The sequence below is a fragment of the Myotis daubentonii genome, chromosome 5 (assembly GCF_963259705.1).
Source record: "Myotis daubentonii chromosome 5, mMyoDau2.1, whole genome shotgun sequence".
In the NCBI taxonomy this organism is placed as follows: Eukaryota; Metazoa; Chordata; class Mammalia; order Chiroptera; family Vespertilionidae; genus Myotis; species Myotis daubentonii.
The window spans coordinates 25,889,486-25,905,014 of record NC_081844.1 but is presented as its reverse complement, the minus strand read 5'-3'; the positions used below and the strand labels follow the sequence as shown (position 1 = coordinate 25,905,014).

The 15,529-nt window shown below is 45.4% G+C and overlaps 1 protein-coding gene across 1 annotated transcript in view; it reads right to left on the bottom strand.

The window, feature by feature from the left end:
• The window catches only part of LOC132235011 (putative KRAB domain-containing protein ZNF788), a 52,722-nt gene extending 46,381 nt beyond the window's left edge, over positions 1-6,341 (bottom strand). The window contains exon 1 of the mRNA XM_059696705.1: positions 6,260-6,341. Within this exon, the coding sequence (XP_059552688.1) occupies positions 6,260-6,262 (3 nt within the window). The 5' untranslated portion in view covers positions 6,263-6,341. The remainder of the gene's footprint in view (positions 1-6,259) is intronic.
• Between the last annotated feature and the right edge of the window lie 9,188 nt (positions 6,342-15,529).

The window sequence follows — 15,529 nt, the reverse complement described above, 5'->3', positions numbered from 1 at the left end:
ATAAACAAATTGATAGATAAAAATCACTCAGTCATATCAATTGATGCAGAAAAGCATTTGACAAAATCCAACACCCTTTCTTGATAAAAACTGTCAGCAAGGTGGGAATAGAAGACTCATACCTCAACATAATAAGATATGACAAACCCACAACCAACATCATACCCAATGGGCAAAAACTAAAACCATTTCCCTTAAGAACAGGAATAAGACAGGAATGCCCACTCTCACCACTCCTGTTTGACATAGTACTGGAAGTACTAGCCATTGCAATTAGACAAGAAGAAGAAATAAAAGGCATCCAAACTGGAAGAGGAGAATCAAAACTGTCCTTATTCACAGATAACATGATACTGTACATAGAAAACCCTAAAGATTCCATCAAAAAATTATTAGACTTAATAAATGAATTTGGCAATGTAGGACACAAAATTAACGCCAAGAAATCTATGGCATTTCTATACACCAACAGTGAACTTACAGAAAGAGACACTAAAAAAGCAATCTTATTTACCATCGCTCCAAAAAAAATAAGATAGCTAGAAATAAACTTAACTAAAGAGGTAAAAGACGTATATGCAGAAACCTACAGGACACTGAAAAAAGAGATAGAGGAAGACATAAACAGGTGGAAGAACATATCATGTTCATGGATTGGTAGAATCAACATCATTAAAATGCCCATAATAACCAAAGCAATCTATAGATTCAATGCACTCCCCATTAAAATACCAATGGCATATTTCACAGACCTAGAATGAACTTTCCAAAAATTCATCTGGAATAAAAAAAGACCCCGAATAGCTGCAGCAATCCTGAGAAAGAAGAACAAAGTAGGTGGGAGCTCAATACTAGATATCAAGCTGTATTACAAAGCCACTGTTCTCAAAACAGCCTGGGACTGGCACAAGAACAGACATATAGATCAATGGAATAGAATAGAGAACCCAGTAATCAACCCAAACCACTATGCTCAATTAATATTTGACAAAGGAGGCATGAACATACAATGGAGTCAAGACTGCTTCTTCAATAAATGGTGTTGGGAAAATTGGACAGATACATAAAAAAAATGAAACAAGACCACCAACTTACACCATACACAAAAATAAATTCAAAATGGATAAAGGACTTAAACATAAGATGGGAAACCATAAAATACTGGAGGAATCCACAGGCAGCAAAATCTCAGACATATGCTGAAGCAATTTCTTTACCGGTACCACTCCTAGGGCAATGGAAACTAAAGAGAAAATAAACAAATGGGACTACATTAAAATAAAAACTTCTGCACAGTAAAAGAAACCATCAACAAAACAACAAGAAAGCCCACTGCATGGGAGGACATATTTGCCAATGTTATCACTGATAAGGGTTTAATCTCAAACATTTACAGGGAACTCATACAACTTAACAAAAGGAAGATAAACAACCCAATCAACAAATGGACAAAGGACCTAAATAGACACTTTTCAAAAGAGGACATTCAGAAAGCCAAGAGACATGTGAAAACATGCTCAAAGTCACTAATCATCTGAGAGATGCAAATCAAAACAACAATGAGGTATCATCTCACACCTGTCAGAATGGCTATCATCAACAAATCAACAAAAGACAAGTGCTGGAGAGGATTCGGAGGAAAAAAACAACAATCTCTTACCATTTCAGACAATATGAAGGAACCTGGACAATATCATGCTAAGTGAAATAACTCAGTCAGAAAAAGACAAGTATCACATGATCTCTCTCATGTGTGGAATCTAAGTAACAAAAAATCTCTCTATATAAAAGCCAAGCAACTGGAACACCAGAACCAGTCGCTATGACGTGCACTGTGGCTGGCCAACTGGCGTCATCGGGGGGGCTTGGGGGGCCTCCCCCTGGCTGGCCTCACCCCCATCAGGGCAGGCTGGCTGGACACCATCTGTGCATGAATTCGTGCACCAGGCCTCTAGTAAACTGATAAAAGGAGTGGATCCAGAGACATGAGATCCTGGAAGAGAGTGTGGAATCTCAGGGGGATGGTGGGGGGAGGATGGGAGGGAGGGAGCTAATCAAATAAAGGCCTTGCATGCATATATGCATAACCCATGGACACAGACAAAAAGATGCTGAATACCTAGGATAGGGAGCAGGACGGAGGAGACCAATTGGAGAAAAAAGGCAATGTATGTAATACTTTCAACAATAAGGAATTACTTTTTTTTTTAAAGGAAGCACACGCCTTAGCTGGTTTGGCTCAGTGGATAGAGCATCAGCATGCAGACCAAAAGGTCCCAGGTTCAATTCCAGTCAAGGGCATGTACCTTGGTTGTGTAGGACCCCCGAATGGAGACCCTTACTCTGTCCCTCGGATCGACGGCAACCCCAATCAACCAGAAGAGGCGTCACTTGATGCAAACAGCAAGAGGCTTTATTCCAGGGCGCTGGGGCTCAACTCGTAACTCACGCAGGAGCAGAGGAGTAGAGCCCCGAGCAGAAAGTCTTACAAGCATATATAGGCAAAAAACCACACATTGGGAGGGGGGTTACGGGGGAAAGGGGAAATTCCAAAGGGGTCTGGGTTGTGTCCTGGCATGGCTGGAGATTTAGTCATCAGTTCCTTCTGGTAATCTTACATCCTGTTTATCTCAACGGTCGATCATAGTATTGCTTGCTCAACCTGCTCTTTGTGTCTAGGGCTATTTCGTGGAACAGCCTTAAGGGCTTTGTTCCCATCACTGGCGGGGGAAGCCTGGGGAGTTGAGATAAAACAGGCAGCTTTTAAAACATGCAGTTTTTTGCCGAAACCGGTTTGGCTCAGTGGATAGAGCGTCAGCCTGCGGACTGAGAGGTCCCGGGTTCGATTCCGGTCAAGGGCATGTACCTGGGTTGTGGGCACATTCCCGGTGGGGGATGTGCAAGAGGCAGCTGATCGATGTTTCTCTCTCTCGTCGATGTTTCTAACGCTCTCTATCTCTCTCCCTTCCTCTCTGTGAAAAATCAATAAAATATATTAAAAAAAATAAAAAATAAAATAAAATAAAACAGGCAGTTTTTAACGTTTTTTATTCTTTCATTTGCAGGCTCCTCCTCGGCCCAGCTCTGTTCAGAGCTCATGCAGGAGGCAACCAATTGATGTGTTTCTCTCTCACATCAATGTTTCTCTCTTGTCTTTCCCTCTCTCTTCCAGTCCCCGTAAGAAATCAATGGAAAAATATCCTCAAGTGAGGATTAACAAACAATAACAAAAAGGAAGTACAAATTAGTAGCTACAAAATAGTCAGGGGAATGTAAAATACAGCATAAGAAATATAGTCAATAATATTCTATTAACCATGTGTGGTATCTGATGGGTGTTAGACTTTGTAAGTTATGTCATGTCTAATCACTAAGTTGACACCTAAAACTAATATATTGTGTCAACTTATTGAAAAAAAAGTTTAAGCCCTAGTCAATATCACTCAGTGAATAGAGCATCGGCATATGTATTGAAGGGTCCCGGGTTTGATTCTGGCCAAGGGCACACCTTGGATGCAAGCACCCTTCCTGGCCTGGGACCTGGTCAGGGTGCATGCAGGAGGCAACTAGCGATGTATTTCTTTCACATCAATATTTCTGTCTTTCCCCTTCTCTTCCCCTCTCCAAAAATCAATGGAAAAATATCCTCCAGTGAGAGTTTAAAAAAATTTTTTTTAAAGAAAATGGTGCATGATTTGGAAACATCCTAAGTGCCATCACTAGATAAGTGGATTCAAAAACTCTGGTACATCTACACAATGGAATACTAATCTGCTATAAAAACGGAACTTTTACCATTCGCAACAGCATGGATGAACCTGGAGAGCATTATGCTAAGCTAAATAAGACAGTCAGAGAAAGATAAATATCACATGATCTCACTCATATGTGGGATATAATGAACATCAACTGATGAACAAAAATAGATACAGAGACTAAGAAACTCTGGACAGCCCAACCTCAGAAAGAAACCAAAGGACTTGTATGCATGCATATTAGCATAAACAATGGACATGGACACTGGGGCGATCGAAGCTTGTCCTGGGGGTAGCAGGGGAGGGGCTGTCAATAGGGAAAAAAGAGATATATGTAGTACTTGAAACAATTAAAAAAGAAAAGAAAATGGTGCACACACACACACATACACACACACACAGAGGACTATTACTGTACTATTCAGCCATTAGAAAAAGAAATCCTGCCACTTCTAACAACACATTCATGGACCTTGAGGGCAGGATGCTTTGTGAAATAAGTCAGAAAAAGAGAAATGCCATGTGTCACTTATCTGTGGAACCTTTAAAAAAGCAACTCCATAGATACAGAGCACAGACTGATGGTTGCTAGAGGTTGCAGGCGTGGTGTTCGGAGGTGAGGTGGGGGTCAAATGGATGAAAGCTGTCAAAAGGTACAAACTTACAGTTATAAGTTGCTGAGAGTAAATCATAAAAGTTCTCTTTACAAGAAAAAAATATTCTGTATGTATGATGACAGGTGCTAACTAGACTTATTGTGATGGTCACTTCACAATACATACACATATCAACTCATTAGTTTGTACACCTTAAACTAATATAATGTTGTATGTCAATTGTAACTTAAAGAAGAATAAAATCCCTTCTATAACAAAAAATTACAGTGGATTTGAAAAACTGCAGTCACCTAGTGATGTCACACCCATCACAATGTCATAGGGAAATGCATTATTCAGATGTTTATGACGCTGGTGTAAACAAGCTTCCTGTGCTGCCAGTCCTATGAAAGTCCAGCACACACAGTTACGGTCACTACATAGAATACTTGATGGTGATAAACTGGTTTATGCATTTGCTATACTATCCTCTCTATCTTTGTGAGCTTTCTACTTAGTGAAAGAAAACTTTGCTGTGAAGCAGTATGCTGTTTTATGCGGGCAGCAGCCTCACAGGTCTGGTGTTGACTGTGCCTTTTGATTGCATCATCGCCTCCTGGGCTTGATAGAATCTGTTGTTTTGTAAATTTCCTGGCCTAAGTGTACAGTGTGATACAGTCTACAGTCTTGCACAGTAACGTCCTAGACCTTCATATTCACTCACCAATCACTGACTCCTGCAGAGCAGCCTCCAGTGCTGTAGCCCATTCAGGGTCAGTGCCCCACACGGATGTACCATTTTCTACCTTGCACACCACATTTTTACTGCACCTTTTCATAAATGCTTCCTACCATTGCATTACAATTGTCTACAGTATTCAGTACAGAAGCATGTTGCACAGGTTTGTTGCCTAGAACCCACAGGCTACACCATATGGCCTCGGTGTGTAGCAGGCTACACCATGCAGGTGTGTAAGAGAACTGAAAACAACAGAACTGCCCCAGGATGTCCTCCCCAGGTTCAGGGGTGCAGGACTGTAGGTAACTGCAGTTTCACCTCTCCCAGGAGTAAAATTTTAACCCAGTCACTCTGCAATTTGCTGTTCCACACTCATCTGTCTAAAGACTCCTGCTGTTCCTTCCCCTAAGGAAGGGTGACCCTGCCTGAAGCAATCCCCTCTTTTCTTTCACTAATAACCTCTCAAAGCCACTTCCTTTCTGCCTGTTGTAAACGCCTTCCATTGTGAACAGCTGCTCTGAGATTCTATTTTCTAGATGGGATGCTGCCCATTCAGATTCGTGAATGGGAATCAAGCCAGTTAGACCTTCCACTTACGCAGCTGAAGTTTGTTTTTAACAGTTTGAAAAGCACCACAAAACAAATAGCTGATAAAGACGCTGTGACTCAGAGAAGGAAGATGGCGGTTAGGATTCCGGGGAGAGACTGGAAATGCAGGCACTTGTTGCAGAGCTAGGCCTGGGGGGCTGGGGGTGGACTTGAGAGCCTGCTCCACAAGCATCTAACTCAGGAGAAAACGGGGTCCTTCTGGGGAGAAGGAGGGACGGGGGGCCCCACAGACCACAGCTCCTCCCATGCACGAACCGCGGGGACCGAGTCACCATTGTCCCCATGACCCTCCCGTGGTCCCCGCACCGACTGCGGAGCCGCGGGGATGAGGGTGCAGAGCTGCCCAGACGCGCTCCGCAGCCCAAGGCCCTGCCGCGGGGACACACTGGACGCCCGGGTCCCGGCTGGGCCCCGACCTGCGAGCCCGAGGGGCCTGCAGTTTCAGCGGAGCCCCCGGCGCCTCGGGTCCGCAGGCTCCGGACCTGACCGTGGGGAGACGGTCCCGCCACGGCGGCTCCACCCGCCCCTCCTCCCGTCCCCGCGCCCGGCCGCACACTCACCATTTCTGGTTCCTGGGCCCCCCGAGTCCGCCTGCAGCTCCCACCACCTTACAGATCGCAGCTCCACGGATGAGGACAGAACAAGGGAGATGCGATCCCGTGTGCAGCTGAAGGGAGCGGAAGAACAGGGTGGAAAGAGCTTAGCCCCGCCCGCCCCCACCGCTACTCATAGGACGCACACTTTGCACGACATCGCCCCCTAGCGCCTGAGGTGCACAGGCCTGAGCCCGTTGGGGCCACAACTCCTGTCCAGGGACGTTTGCACTGAGAGGCAGCGCTGAGAGTCCCCAGGGAACAGTGGTCCTTCCTTGCAAACACACACACTTAAAAGGCACCTAATGACTCTGGCTCCATTTTCATCTTTGTTGACACCGGGAGTGTGATGTGTGGATTTTCAAAAAGGCGCACAGGCTGAGGGATCAGGGATGCCTTAGGGCAGGGGTGGGCAACCTTTTTGTGAGTGCCTGCCAAAACCAGCAAAATCTCTGACTCAAAATTCTTCTGCGTGCGAACCCTAATTTTTTGAGAACATGTTACGCCTACTTGATATCTCTTAAGGTGTACGTATGTGAAGAACCTTGAAGAAATAAAATTCATTCTAGCGACAAAAACACAGTATATGATGATGAAAAATACATTTATTTTTTAATGTTTACATGTATGCTGATATTCTGACAGAAAACTTTATGACTCCGTTTGATATTATCAGTGGGACTTTGGCTGCTGCATCACTGATGACAGAGATTTTACATTAGGTTTATATTTCGTGAGCTTCAGAGATATGCACGAGCTACTACTTTCATCCGTCAGGCTACTCCTATTATGAGACGTAACAAAATTCATCACTGAGAACAAAGATTCACAAGCGTTTATGGATGAAAACATGGAGAGTAACACTGTTGCAAAGTTTTTTAAACAGAAAAAATTTTTCTGGAATGGCATTCCAAGTCCTCAATATTTCGTTTTTGACTCTTCTCTCTGGTACTCCTGTCTCTAATCACTTTTTTTTCCAATGTTTTCCAAGTCAACTCTAAGGTCAATAAATTTCTGCTTTGAAATTGAACTATTCTGAAATTCAATCAACTGCATTTCAAAGTCAGCCATGTCTATCCATGAAAACATTTCTAAGTTTAGTTCCTCCAGTTTCATGCTGTCTGGAAACCTCATGAATTTTGCTGTCTCTTCCAGTTCTCTGAATTTCGCAAATCTTGAGAAGAACTGCTCAATAGTTGACTCGATGATGTTTAAAAACAGCTTTTGAAGGTTTTGACAGTCTGTTCTGTGATCTTTTGGGAGGTCTTTGATGTGCCTCTTGAGGTTTGGAAAATATCTAAATCTCTCACCATCCACATCCCTCTTAAAGACTTCCAGTTTCTTTTCAAAAGCCTTTATGTAACCAAACATAACATCAAGTGTCTTGCCAGTTCCTTGTAATTTAATATTTAAGTCATTCAAATGTTCACAAAAATTGTAAATGGAAGATTATAAAAGAGGGTTTCGCGTGCCAGCAAAAGTTACTGGCGTGCCATGTTTGGCACGTGTGTCAGGGGTTGCCCACCCCTGCCTTAGGGTATTATCATTCCAGAACCACAGTCAGATTTCCAAAAAGAGCATTGACTCCAGAAACAAGCCATCATTTCCAGCGTGAAAAGTGACTTCTGTGCATTTAGAATGGTTAACTTTAGAAAATGTTTTTCACATGAAAACATGTGTTGTCACTGGTGATTCATTCACACTCCTCTGAGGCCATGAGCCACCCGTTCCTTGTGGTTATCTTGTGGGCAGTTCCACAGACCTACCCAGAGCAAGGAGATGGGCCAGGCACAGAGGTCACCAGGGTGGGAAGCCCAGGTGTCCAGCAAGGGGCAACCAATTGTAGGGTGGGGTCTGGTCCCCAGGGTGACTTTTCCTCCTCTGGCTCCAGGCCCAGATAAGCAGCAAAATGCCAGGGTTGACATCAGGACCAGCTGCATTGAATAATGACCCCTGTCCTGGTGCCGGCCTGTCCATCAGTGGAGGCTACATCCCTGAATGGACACACCTGGAAAGCTACAGAATATTCCATTCAGCTCTTCCCCTGGGACCTCCCTGAAATCTCCACCCTTAAAACCTTTAGGAAGGAGGACTCAGTCCGCTCTCCCTCCCTGGAGCACACCTGTACCTTTCCCTCCCCCAATTCTCCTCCTCCCCCAGGCAGGTTACCATTAGCTTGTGCTCCCAAGCTCCAAGGGCCCTTCCCTTACCTCCTTAACTCCTTTCCTAAGCCCATTTCTTCTAAGAATTACTTCTACCTCTGTAATTTACCCAGTAAATGTTCTCTTACTCTTTGGGTCTTGCTCTGAATTCTTTTCTAGCCAGAACCCAAGTACCTAGGTTGCTGAACCCACCTTTGTTCTGAGCCCAGTCAGATACCTGATGTCATTCCTGCTGCCACCACAGTTACACTGTTAAATCCAGCAATAATGAGATTTAACTGAAAACTGGATCCCATCAACGTAAGAATCATTCAAACCTATACAGATTTTTATAAGTTCATGTCAGGAAGCAAAATGTCAATGAATGGAGATAATGTCCGGAATATGGCAGTTTGGTACCTTATTTTATACATTACAATCAAAAGAGAATACCCAAGTGGGTTACATGAAATTCATTGGGGATAGATTAGGGAGCTGGGAGGAAGCAAAGCAGGGAATCCTCTGGGATAAGATGAAAAGTAAAGTGAAAGACATACATACACATTTTACATAGCTGGGGACAGGGTAGTTAATAGTTAATGATTAATATGATGACAATAACAATGAGAGGAGCTATGGTCTCAGCCCTGCTGCATTGGTTATGCACTGAGTGGTCTGAAAAAGGGGAATTCGCCCTGACAATGCCAAGATACACAATCTTATATGCAAAAGACAATGGACAGGCTTAGGTAACGGAAAGATTGAGTTTTGTCAGGGGAGATTCTAGCCTGGGACATGACTATCTACCATAAACTGCTCCTAGTTAAAACGTTCTCATTTTAGACCATCCCTTGTGGTTATTTTAGCTCTTTGAATTTGCAAAGCCATCACACAAAGGCCTTCCCTGAACTTGGCAGGTTAGCATGTGGACTCTTTTCATCCCCACATCTCAATAATAATCCCCCCGATTGCTGAGTCTGTGATACTAGCATAACACTCATTCTAACCATGATGGAAGCACTCCCTGACAGGCAGCCTCTCCATAGAGAATGCACAGCTTCCTGGCTCTGACCATTGCCTCTCACCAGCCCCTGAGGAAATGCTCAAACAGCCCCACCCAAACTGCAGCAATAACCCCATCAAGCCTGGGACACAGAAGAACCTGGAGGCCATCTGACACAGGCAGCCTGAGGGCAGAGCCACAGAACCACAGGTGACCTCAGTGGAGAGAGGAAAGGAGGGCACACGTTTCACCCAGGACTCAGCTTACCAGGAGGCCCACACGGGGAGGAGCGGCATCAGTCACCACACACAGCAGGAAGAAAGGTCTGTGGGCATTCACCATGCAGAACTGGGATGGAGAATATATTTGCATTTCATCATCTTTATACACCTTCCTTTTCACAACTATCTCAAAAACGATAGTCTCCAATCACTATTTCTAGAAATCATTCTGATTTCCTAAAGTCTGGAATACCTCTGATTTCTTGTTTTGTTTCCTCTCTCACCTCACCCTCAAATAAATGACCTCCTACTAAAAATGCATGTTCACTGGGGAAGATGCCAATGTTTGGTCTCTTCTCTCACACCATTGAACTTCAGGAACCTGCTGCTGCAGAAATTACATCCCATCCCTGCCCTTCCACACCCTGTTGGCACTTGCTCCTGTGGGAATTGTATAGTTCCAGCTGTGGCCCCATCTGGGCAGAAACCCTCCATTTCTCACAGGTAACAAAGCTGGTTGCTTTGCTGAGGCCACTTCATGCCGCTCTCTAAGGTGCTTGAATTACTGGGTTGAGTTTAATAAGAGGAGGTGGTTCCTGTGATCTCCATCATGGCTAACGCAAGGGCCAGAATAGACTACTGTTGCTGCATCCACCTGCACCATGGAAACCATGAGGTCTCAAGACTCACCCTACAAGATGGTCTTTTCAGTCAAAGAGCCCCACTGAAAAGGCACAAGGAGTTCCTTGTACGTACAGAGAGATTTCCCCCGTAGCCTTGGCATATGGCTCTAATGGAAAGAGTTACACAAGGGTCAAGCAGCTGCTCTGTGGGAGGGTCACTGAGATAACGTGACTGCTGGTCAACCCATGAGCTGGGCAATGAGATTCCTTCCTCCCACCCCTGTCCTTGGGATATATGTCCTGCCCACGGATGGAGAACTAAGAGCCATTTCAAGGTCACAGCTTTGAGAGAACAATGTGTTGCTGACCCCACCTCAACTATGTACATGACCCAGTGAAGGCTTCTAGGTAAACTTTGAAGATTCTCCTGGGCAGTGTGGAGATCTACTCCTCTTCTGTCCACCCAAGACCACCCTCGTATGGGAGTTCTTTGCTTTTTTTTTTTTTAAATTAAATCTTTATTGTTAAGATTATTACAGTTGTTCCTCTTCCCCCCCCCCCCATAGATCTCCTTCACCCACTTCCCACCCCACTCTCTGCCCTTACCCCTCCCACTGTCCTCATCCATAGGTGTACGATTTTTGTCCAGTCTCTTCCTGCACCCCCACACCCTTTCCCCCCAAGAATTGTCAGTCCACTCCCTTTCCATGCCCCTGGTTCTATTATATTCACCAGTTTACTCTGTTCATCAGATTATTTATTCACTTGATTTTTAGATTTACTTGTTGATAGATGTGTATTTGTTGTTCATAATTTGCATCTTTACCTTTTTCTTCTTCTTCCTCTTCTTAAAGGATACCTTTCAGCATTTCATATAATACTGGTTTGGTGGTGATGAACTCCTTTAGCTTTTCCTTATCTGTGAAGCTCTTTATCTGACCTTCAATTCTGAATGATAGCTTTGCTGGATAAAATAATCTTGGTTGTAGGCTCTTGGCATTCATCACTTTGAATATTTCTTGCCACTCCCTTCTGGCCTGCAAAGTTTCTGTTGAGAAATCAGCTGACAGTCATATGGGTACTCCCTTGTAGGTAACTGACTGTCTTTCTCTTGCTGCTTTTAAGATTCTCTCTTTGTCTTTTGCTCTTGGCATTTTAATTATGATGTGTCTTGGTGTGTTTGTCTTTGGATTCCTTTTGTTTGGGGTTCTCTGCGCTTCCTGGACTTGTAAGTCTATTTCTTTCACCAGGTAGGGGAAGTTTTCTGTCACTATTTCTTCAAATAGGTTTTCAATATCTTGCCCTCTCTCTTCTTCTGGCACCCCTATAATTCTGATGTTGGTACGCTTGAAGTTGTCCCAGAGGCTCCTTACACTATCTTCATATTTTTGGATTCTTCTTTCTTTTTGCTTTTCTGGTTGGGTATTTTTTGTTTCTTCGTATTTCAAATCTTTGACTTGATTCTTGGGATCCTCTTGTCTGCTGTTGGATCTCTGTATATTATTCTTTATTTCAGTCAGTGTATGCTTAATTTCTAGTTGGTCTTTTTTTCATATCCTCTAGGGTCTCACTAAATTTATTGGCGGTTTCTAGAAAATTCTTGAAAAACCTTATAACCATGGTTTTGAAGTCTATATCCAGTCGTTTGCTTTCCTCCATTTCTGTCATTTGTGACCTGTTTCTTTGTCTCCGCATTTTTTTATGCTTCCCTGTGTTGGTAGAGTGGCTTTGTGTGCTAGGTGTCCTATGGGGCCCAGTGGCTCAGCCTCCCCAATTACCTGAGGTGGACACTCTTGGTGCACCCCTTTGTGAGCTTTGTGCACAGTCTTGTTGTAGTTAAGCCTTGATTGTTGTAGGATCACTGGGAGGAATTGACCTCCAGGCCAATTGGCTGTGAGAATCAGCTGTGTTTGCAGTGGGAGAACTTCTGTGCTGAAGACACCCTTCTGGGGCAAGACTTGCTTCAATGGAGCTTTGGTGCTCACTGAGTCTGCCCCCTGAGTGTGTCCCTTATGGATCTGAGGAGTTGTAATCTGGATGGTCCCACTCTGACCACTGGGTACACTGTCTCATGGAACTAAGGAAGTGCTAATTTAGCCTCTTCCTGAGGCTACCCAGCAGGAGCTATGAAGAGATCTACAGATTCCCCTTCCTTTTCTGTGGGTTTGGAGGTGCCCAGATGAGGCCCAGCTGTGAAGCAATGCAAGCTACTGTGGGGCCTTGGGCCTTCTCTTGGAAGTTCTGGGTCTATCTGGCCCAGCTGCAGTTTGTTAGGTAATTTTCAGGTTGCAAAGGGCCAGGGCATTCATATGCAAAAGCCTCTGCCGTAGCCTGGGTGGGGTGGGGTCTCAGGGAATCAACAGAGCGGAGCAAGCAGCTATGGCTGATCCTCAGCCCTGCCCTAAGGGGCCCCACGTCTCAGTGTCCCGGTAATTGCTGCAAGCACCTCTGAGGGAAAGCTGCCCTTGAGTTCCTATTTCTGCCTGCTGCCAGACAGTCCAGTTTCTCCCCATATGAATCCTGGGTCCCCAGAGACTTCCCAGAACTGGAGTTCAGAGCAGTCGGGAGCTTGTGACTCCCTCCCGATTCAAATAGACAGCCGTGTCCTCAGGTGCCAGCATCTTTCCGCGAGTGCTCAAGCCTCTGTACCTCTGCACTTTACTTCTGCAGCTCCTCTGAGTCTCAGTGTGCTTTTGTCTTTCCTTCTAGTTGTAGAATTTCCACTCAGCCAGCCTTTCTTTAGTTCTGGATGATGTCCGTTTTGTCTTTTCATTGTATTTTTGAAGTTGTTGTGGGAGGCAGCACTTTCCGGTGTTTACCTATGCCGCCATCTTGGTTTCTGCAGTTCTTTGCTTTTTAAAACTTACACTAACACTCAGGAGTGGCCTGGCTCTGTGGTTGAGTGGCAAACCATGAATCAGACGTAAAGTATGAGTAATACAAAAATTTTTTATCATAAATTGTTTATTTGAAGATCAATTGTGAAAACCTAAAGCTGAGATGGAGAAGTGTGCCTGAGGAAATACTTCTAGCTCATCCTTGAACAAAGGGGGCTAGTTTCCCTATAGAGACCAATGTAGTTTGTTTCTTTTCAATCTTTTCAGTATTCATGCAAAAGGACACCATTAAAGTATACTGTTCTCTCTCCTCTTTGACAAGCACAGGCTATGTTTTGAAATATGCTTTTCCTCTCTTGTTCATTTAAAAATATATCCTGCTCTAATTTTCATGTCCATGGTGCAGTGCCACCAGCACACGTGATGGAGAAGAGATCCCTGTAGAGCTGCTGCGACTGACCCTAACCCGGCCATCCCCGCTCTGAAATGGGACCCAATGAACAGCAAGATTAGTCACCTCCAGGCAATCATGCCACAGGATGCCCTGGCTAATAGTTGACCCCATCTGTACATTTTTACAACTTTTAGGCCATTGCCAATGGTCTGGTTCTCTGGTACCAAGAGCAACAACTCCTAACTGAAGATCACCCTTTGGGGTAAAGTGCTCTGGAATAACCCTGCTCATTAATTACTCAAAAAGAAAAGAATGTCACACGTCTCTGCACGTTTGACAAATGACACCACGGGGCTTCATGTCAATCACAACCAGATAAATTAGTGCAAGTTTCTGAAACATATTGGCACTTCAGGTGCACTCAGAAGCAGAAAGAAAAACAGGGTGTGATGGAACCCCAGGTTTTAGTATCAAGACAGCGAGGTGTCCCTGTGCTTTATGGGAGGATGTAATAGGCTTTTTAACACTTCTGTGCACAGACATGGAAATGCCCCTGCTACCCTGTAGGCTGAGAAGACTGCAATACTATTCTGCAAAATTATGCTATATGACACCCTGTAAAATAAATTATATGTTAATCATATAATATATTCTAAGTATACAAAATATATGCTAAGATATACTACTGTACTATATATTACCGATACTATACAAATATACTACATACAATATATATATTAAATTCTACATTATATATACATACATAGGTAAACATCCTATGTAATAAAAGAGAAACATGCAAATTGGTTGTCACTCCACTACGTCCACCAGCCAATCAGGAGCAAGTATGCAAATTAACCCAATCAAGATGGTGGCGGCCATGGGTCTGGAGTAAGCAGGAGGCTTGGGTTGACCCTGGCGATGGAGGAAGCCAAGCTTCCCGCCCACCCTCGCCAGACCTAGCCTCTGCTCAAGTCTACAAAGTTTCAATTATAGAAGATAAATAAATCCCAGATACCTGCTTCCAGCCACCCTGGCCTCTGCTCAAGGAGGCGCTGGAAATAAAAAAGAAAAAAAGAAAGGGTGGGAGCTTGGGTCGCCAGGGGCCATGGCCAGCCTGCAAACAGCCATCAGCCCTCACCCAGGCTAACCAGGCACTCCAGTGGGGACCTCCACCCTGAAGGGGGTGTGGCCAGCCTGCAAACAGCCCTCAACCCCTCACCCAGGCTGGCCACACCCCCATGGGGTGAGGGTCCCCGCTGGGGGCTTGGCCAGCCTGAAAACAGCCCTCAGCCCCTCACCCAGGCTAACCAGGCACTCCAGTGGGGCCCTCCACCCTGAAGGGGCTTGGCCAGTCTGAAAGCAGCCATCAGCCCCTCACCCAGGCTGGCCACGCCCCCATGGAGTAAGAGTCCCCACTGGGGGGCTTGGCCAACCTGCAAACAGCCCTCAGCCCCTTATACAGGCTGGCCACGCCCCCCCAAGAAGGGACCCTCACCCCATGGGGACGTGGCTGGCCTGCAAACCACTACAGGCCCCTCGCCCAGGCCGCTTCATGCCCCAAGGGAACCCCCACCCTGATCCAGGACACCCTTCAGGGCAAACCAGCTGGCCCCCACCCATGCACCAGGCCTCTATCTATACTAATAAAAGGGTAATATGCTAGTTAGACTGGGAGACCTTCTGGATGTTCTTCTGGACAAAGTCATGGTGGTGGGGCCGAGGTAGAGGCGGTTAGAGGCCAAGAGGGGAGGGCAGTTGTGGGTGATCAGTCTGGTGGGGGGCGGGGTCGTTGGGGATAAGCAGACCAGCAGGGGGCCAGTTGGGTGCAAGCAGGCTGTCAGTGGGTGTCAGTTGGAGGTGATCAGGACAGTGGGGGGTTGGTTTGGAGTGAACAAGCCAGCAGGGGGGCAGTTGGGGGCAAGCAGGCCAGGGGGGAGGAAAGGTGGGGGTGAGCAGGCCAGCAGGGGGGCGCAGTTGAGGGTGAGCAGGTTGGCAGGGGAGGCAGTTGGGGGCGA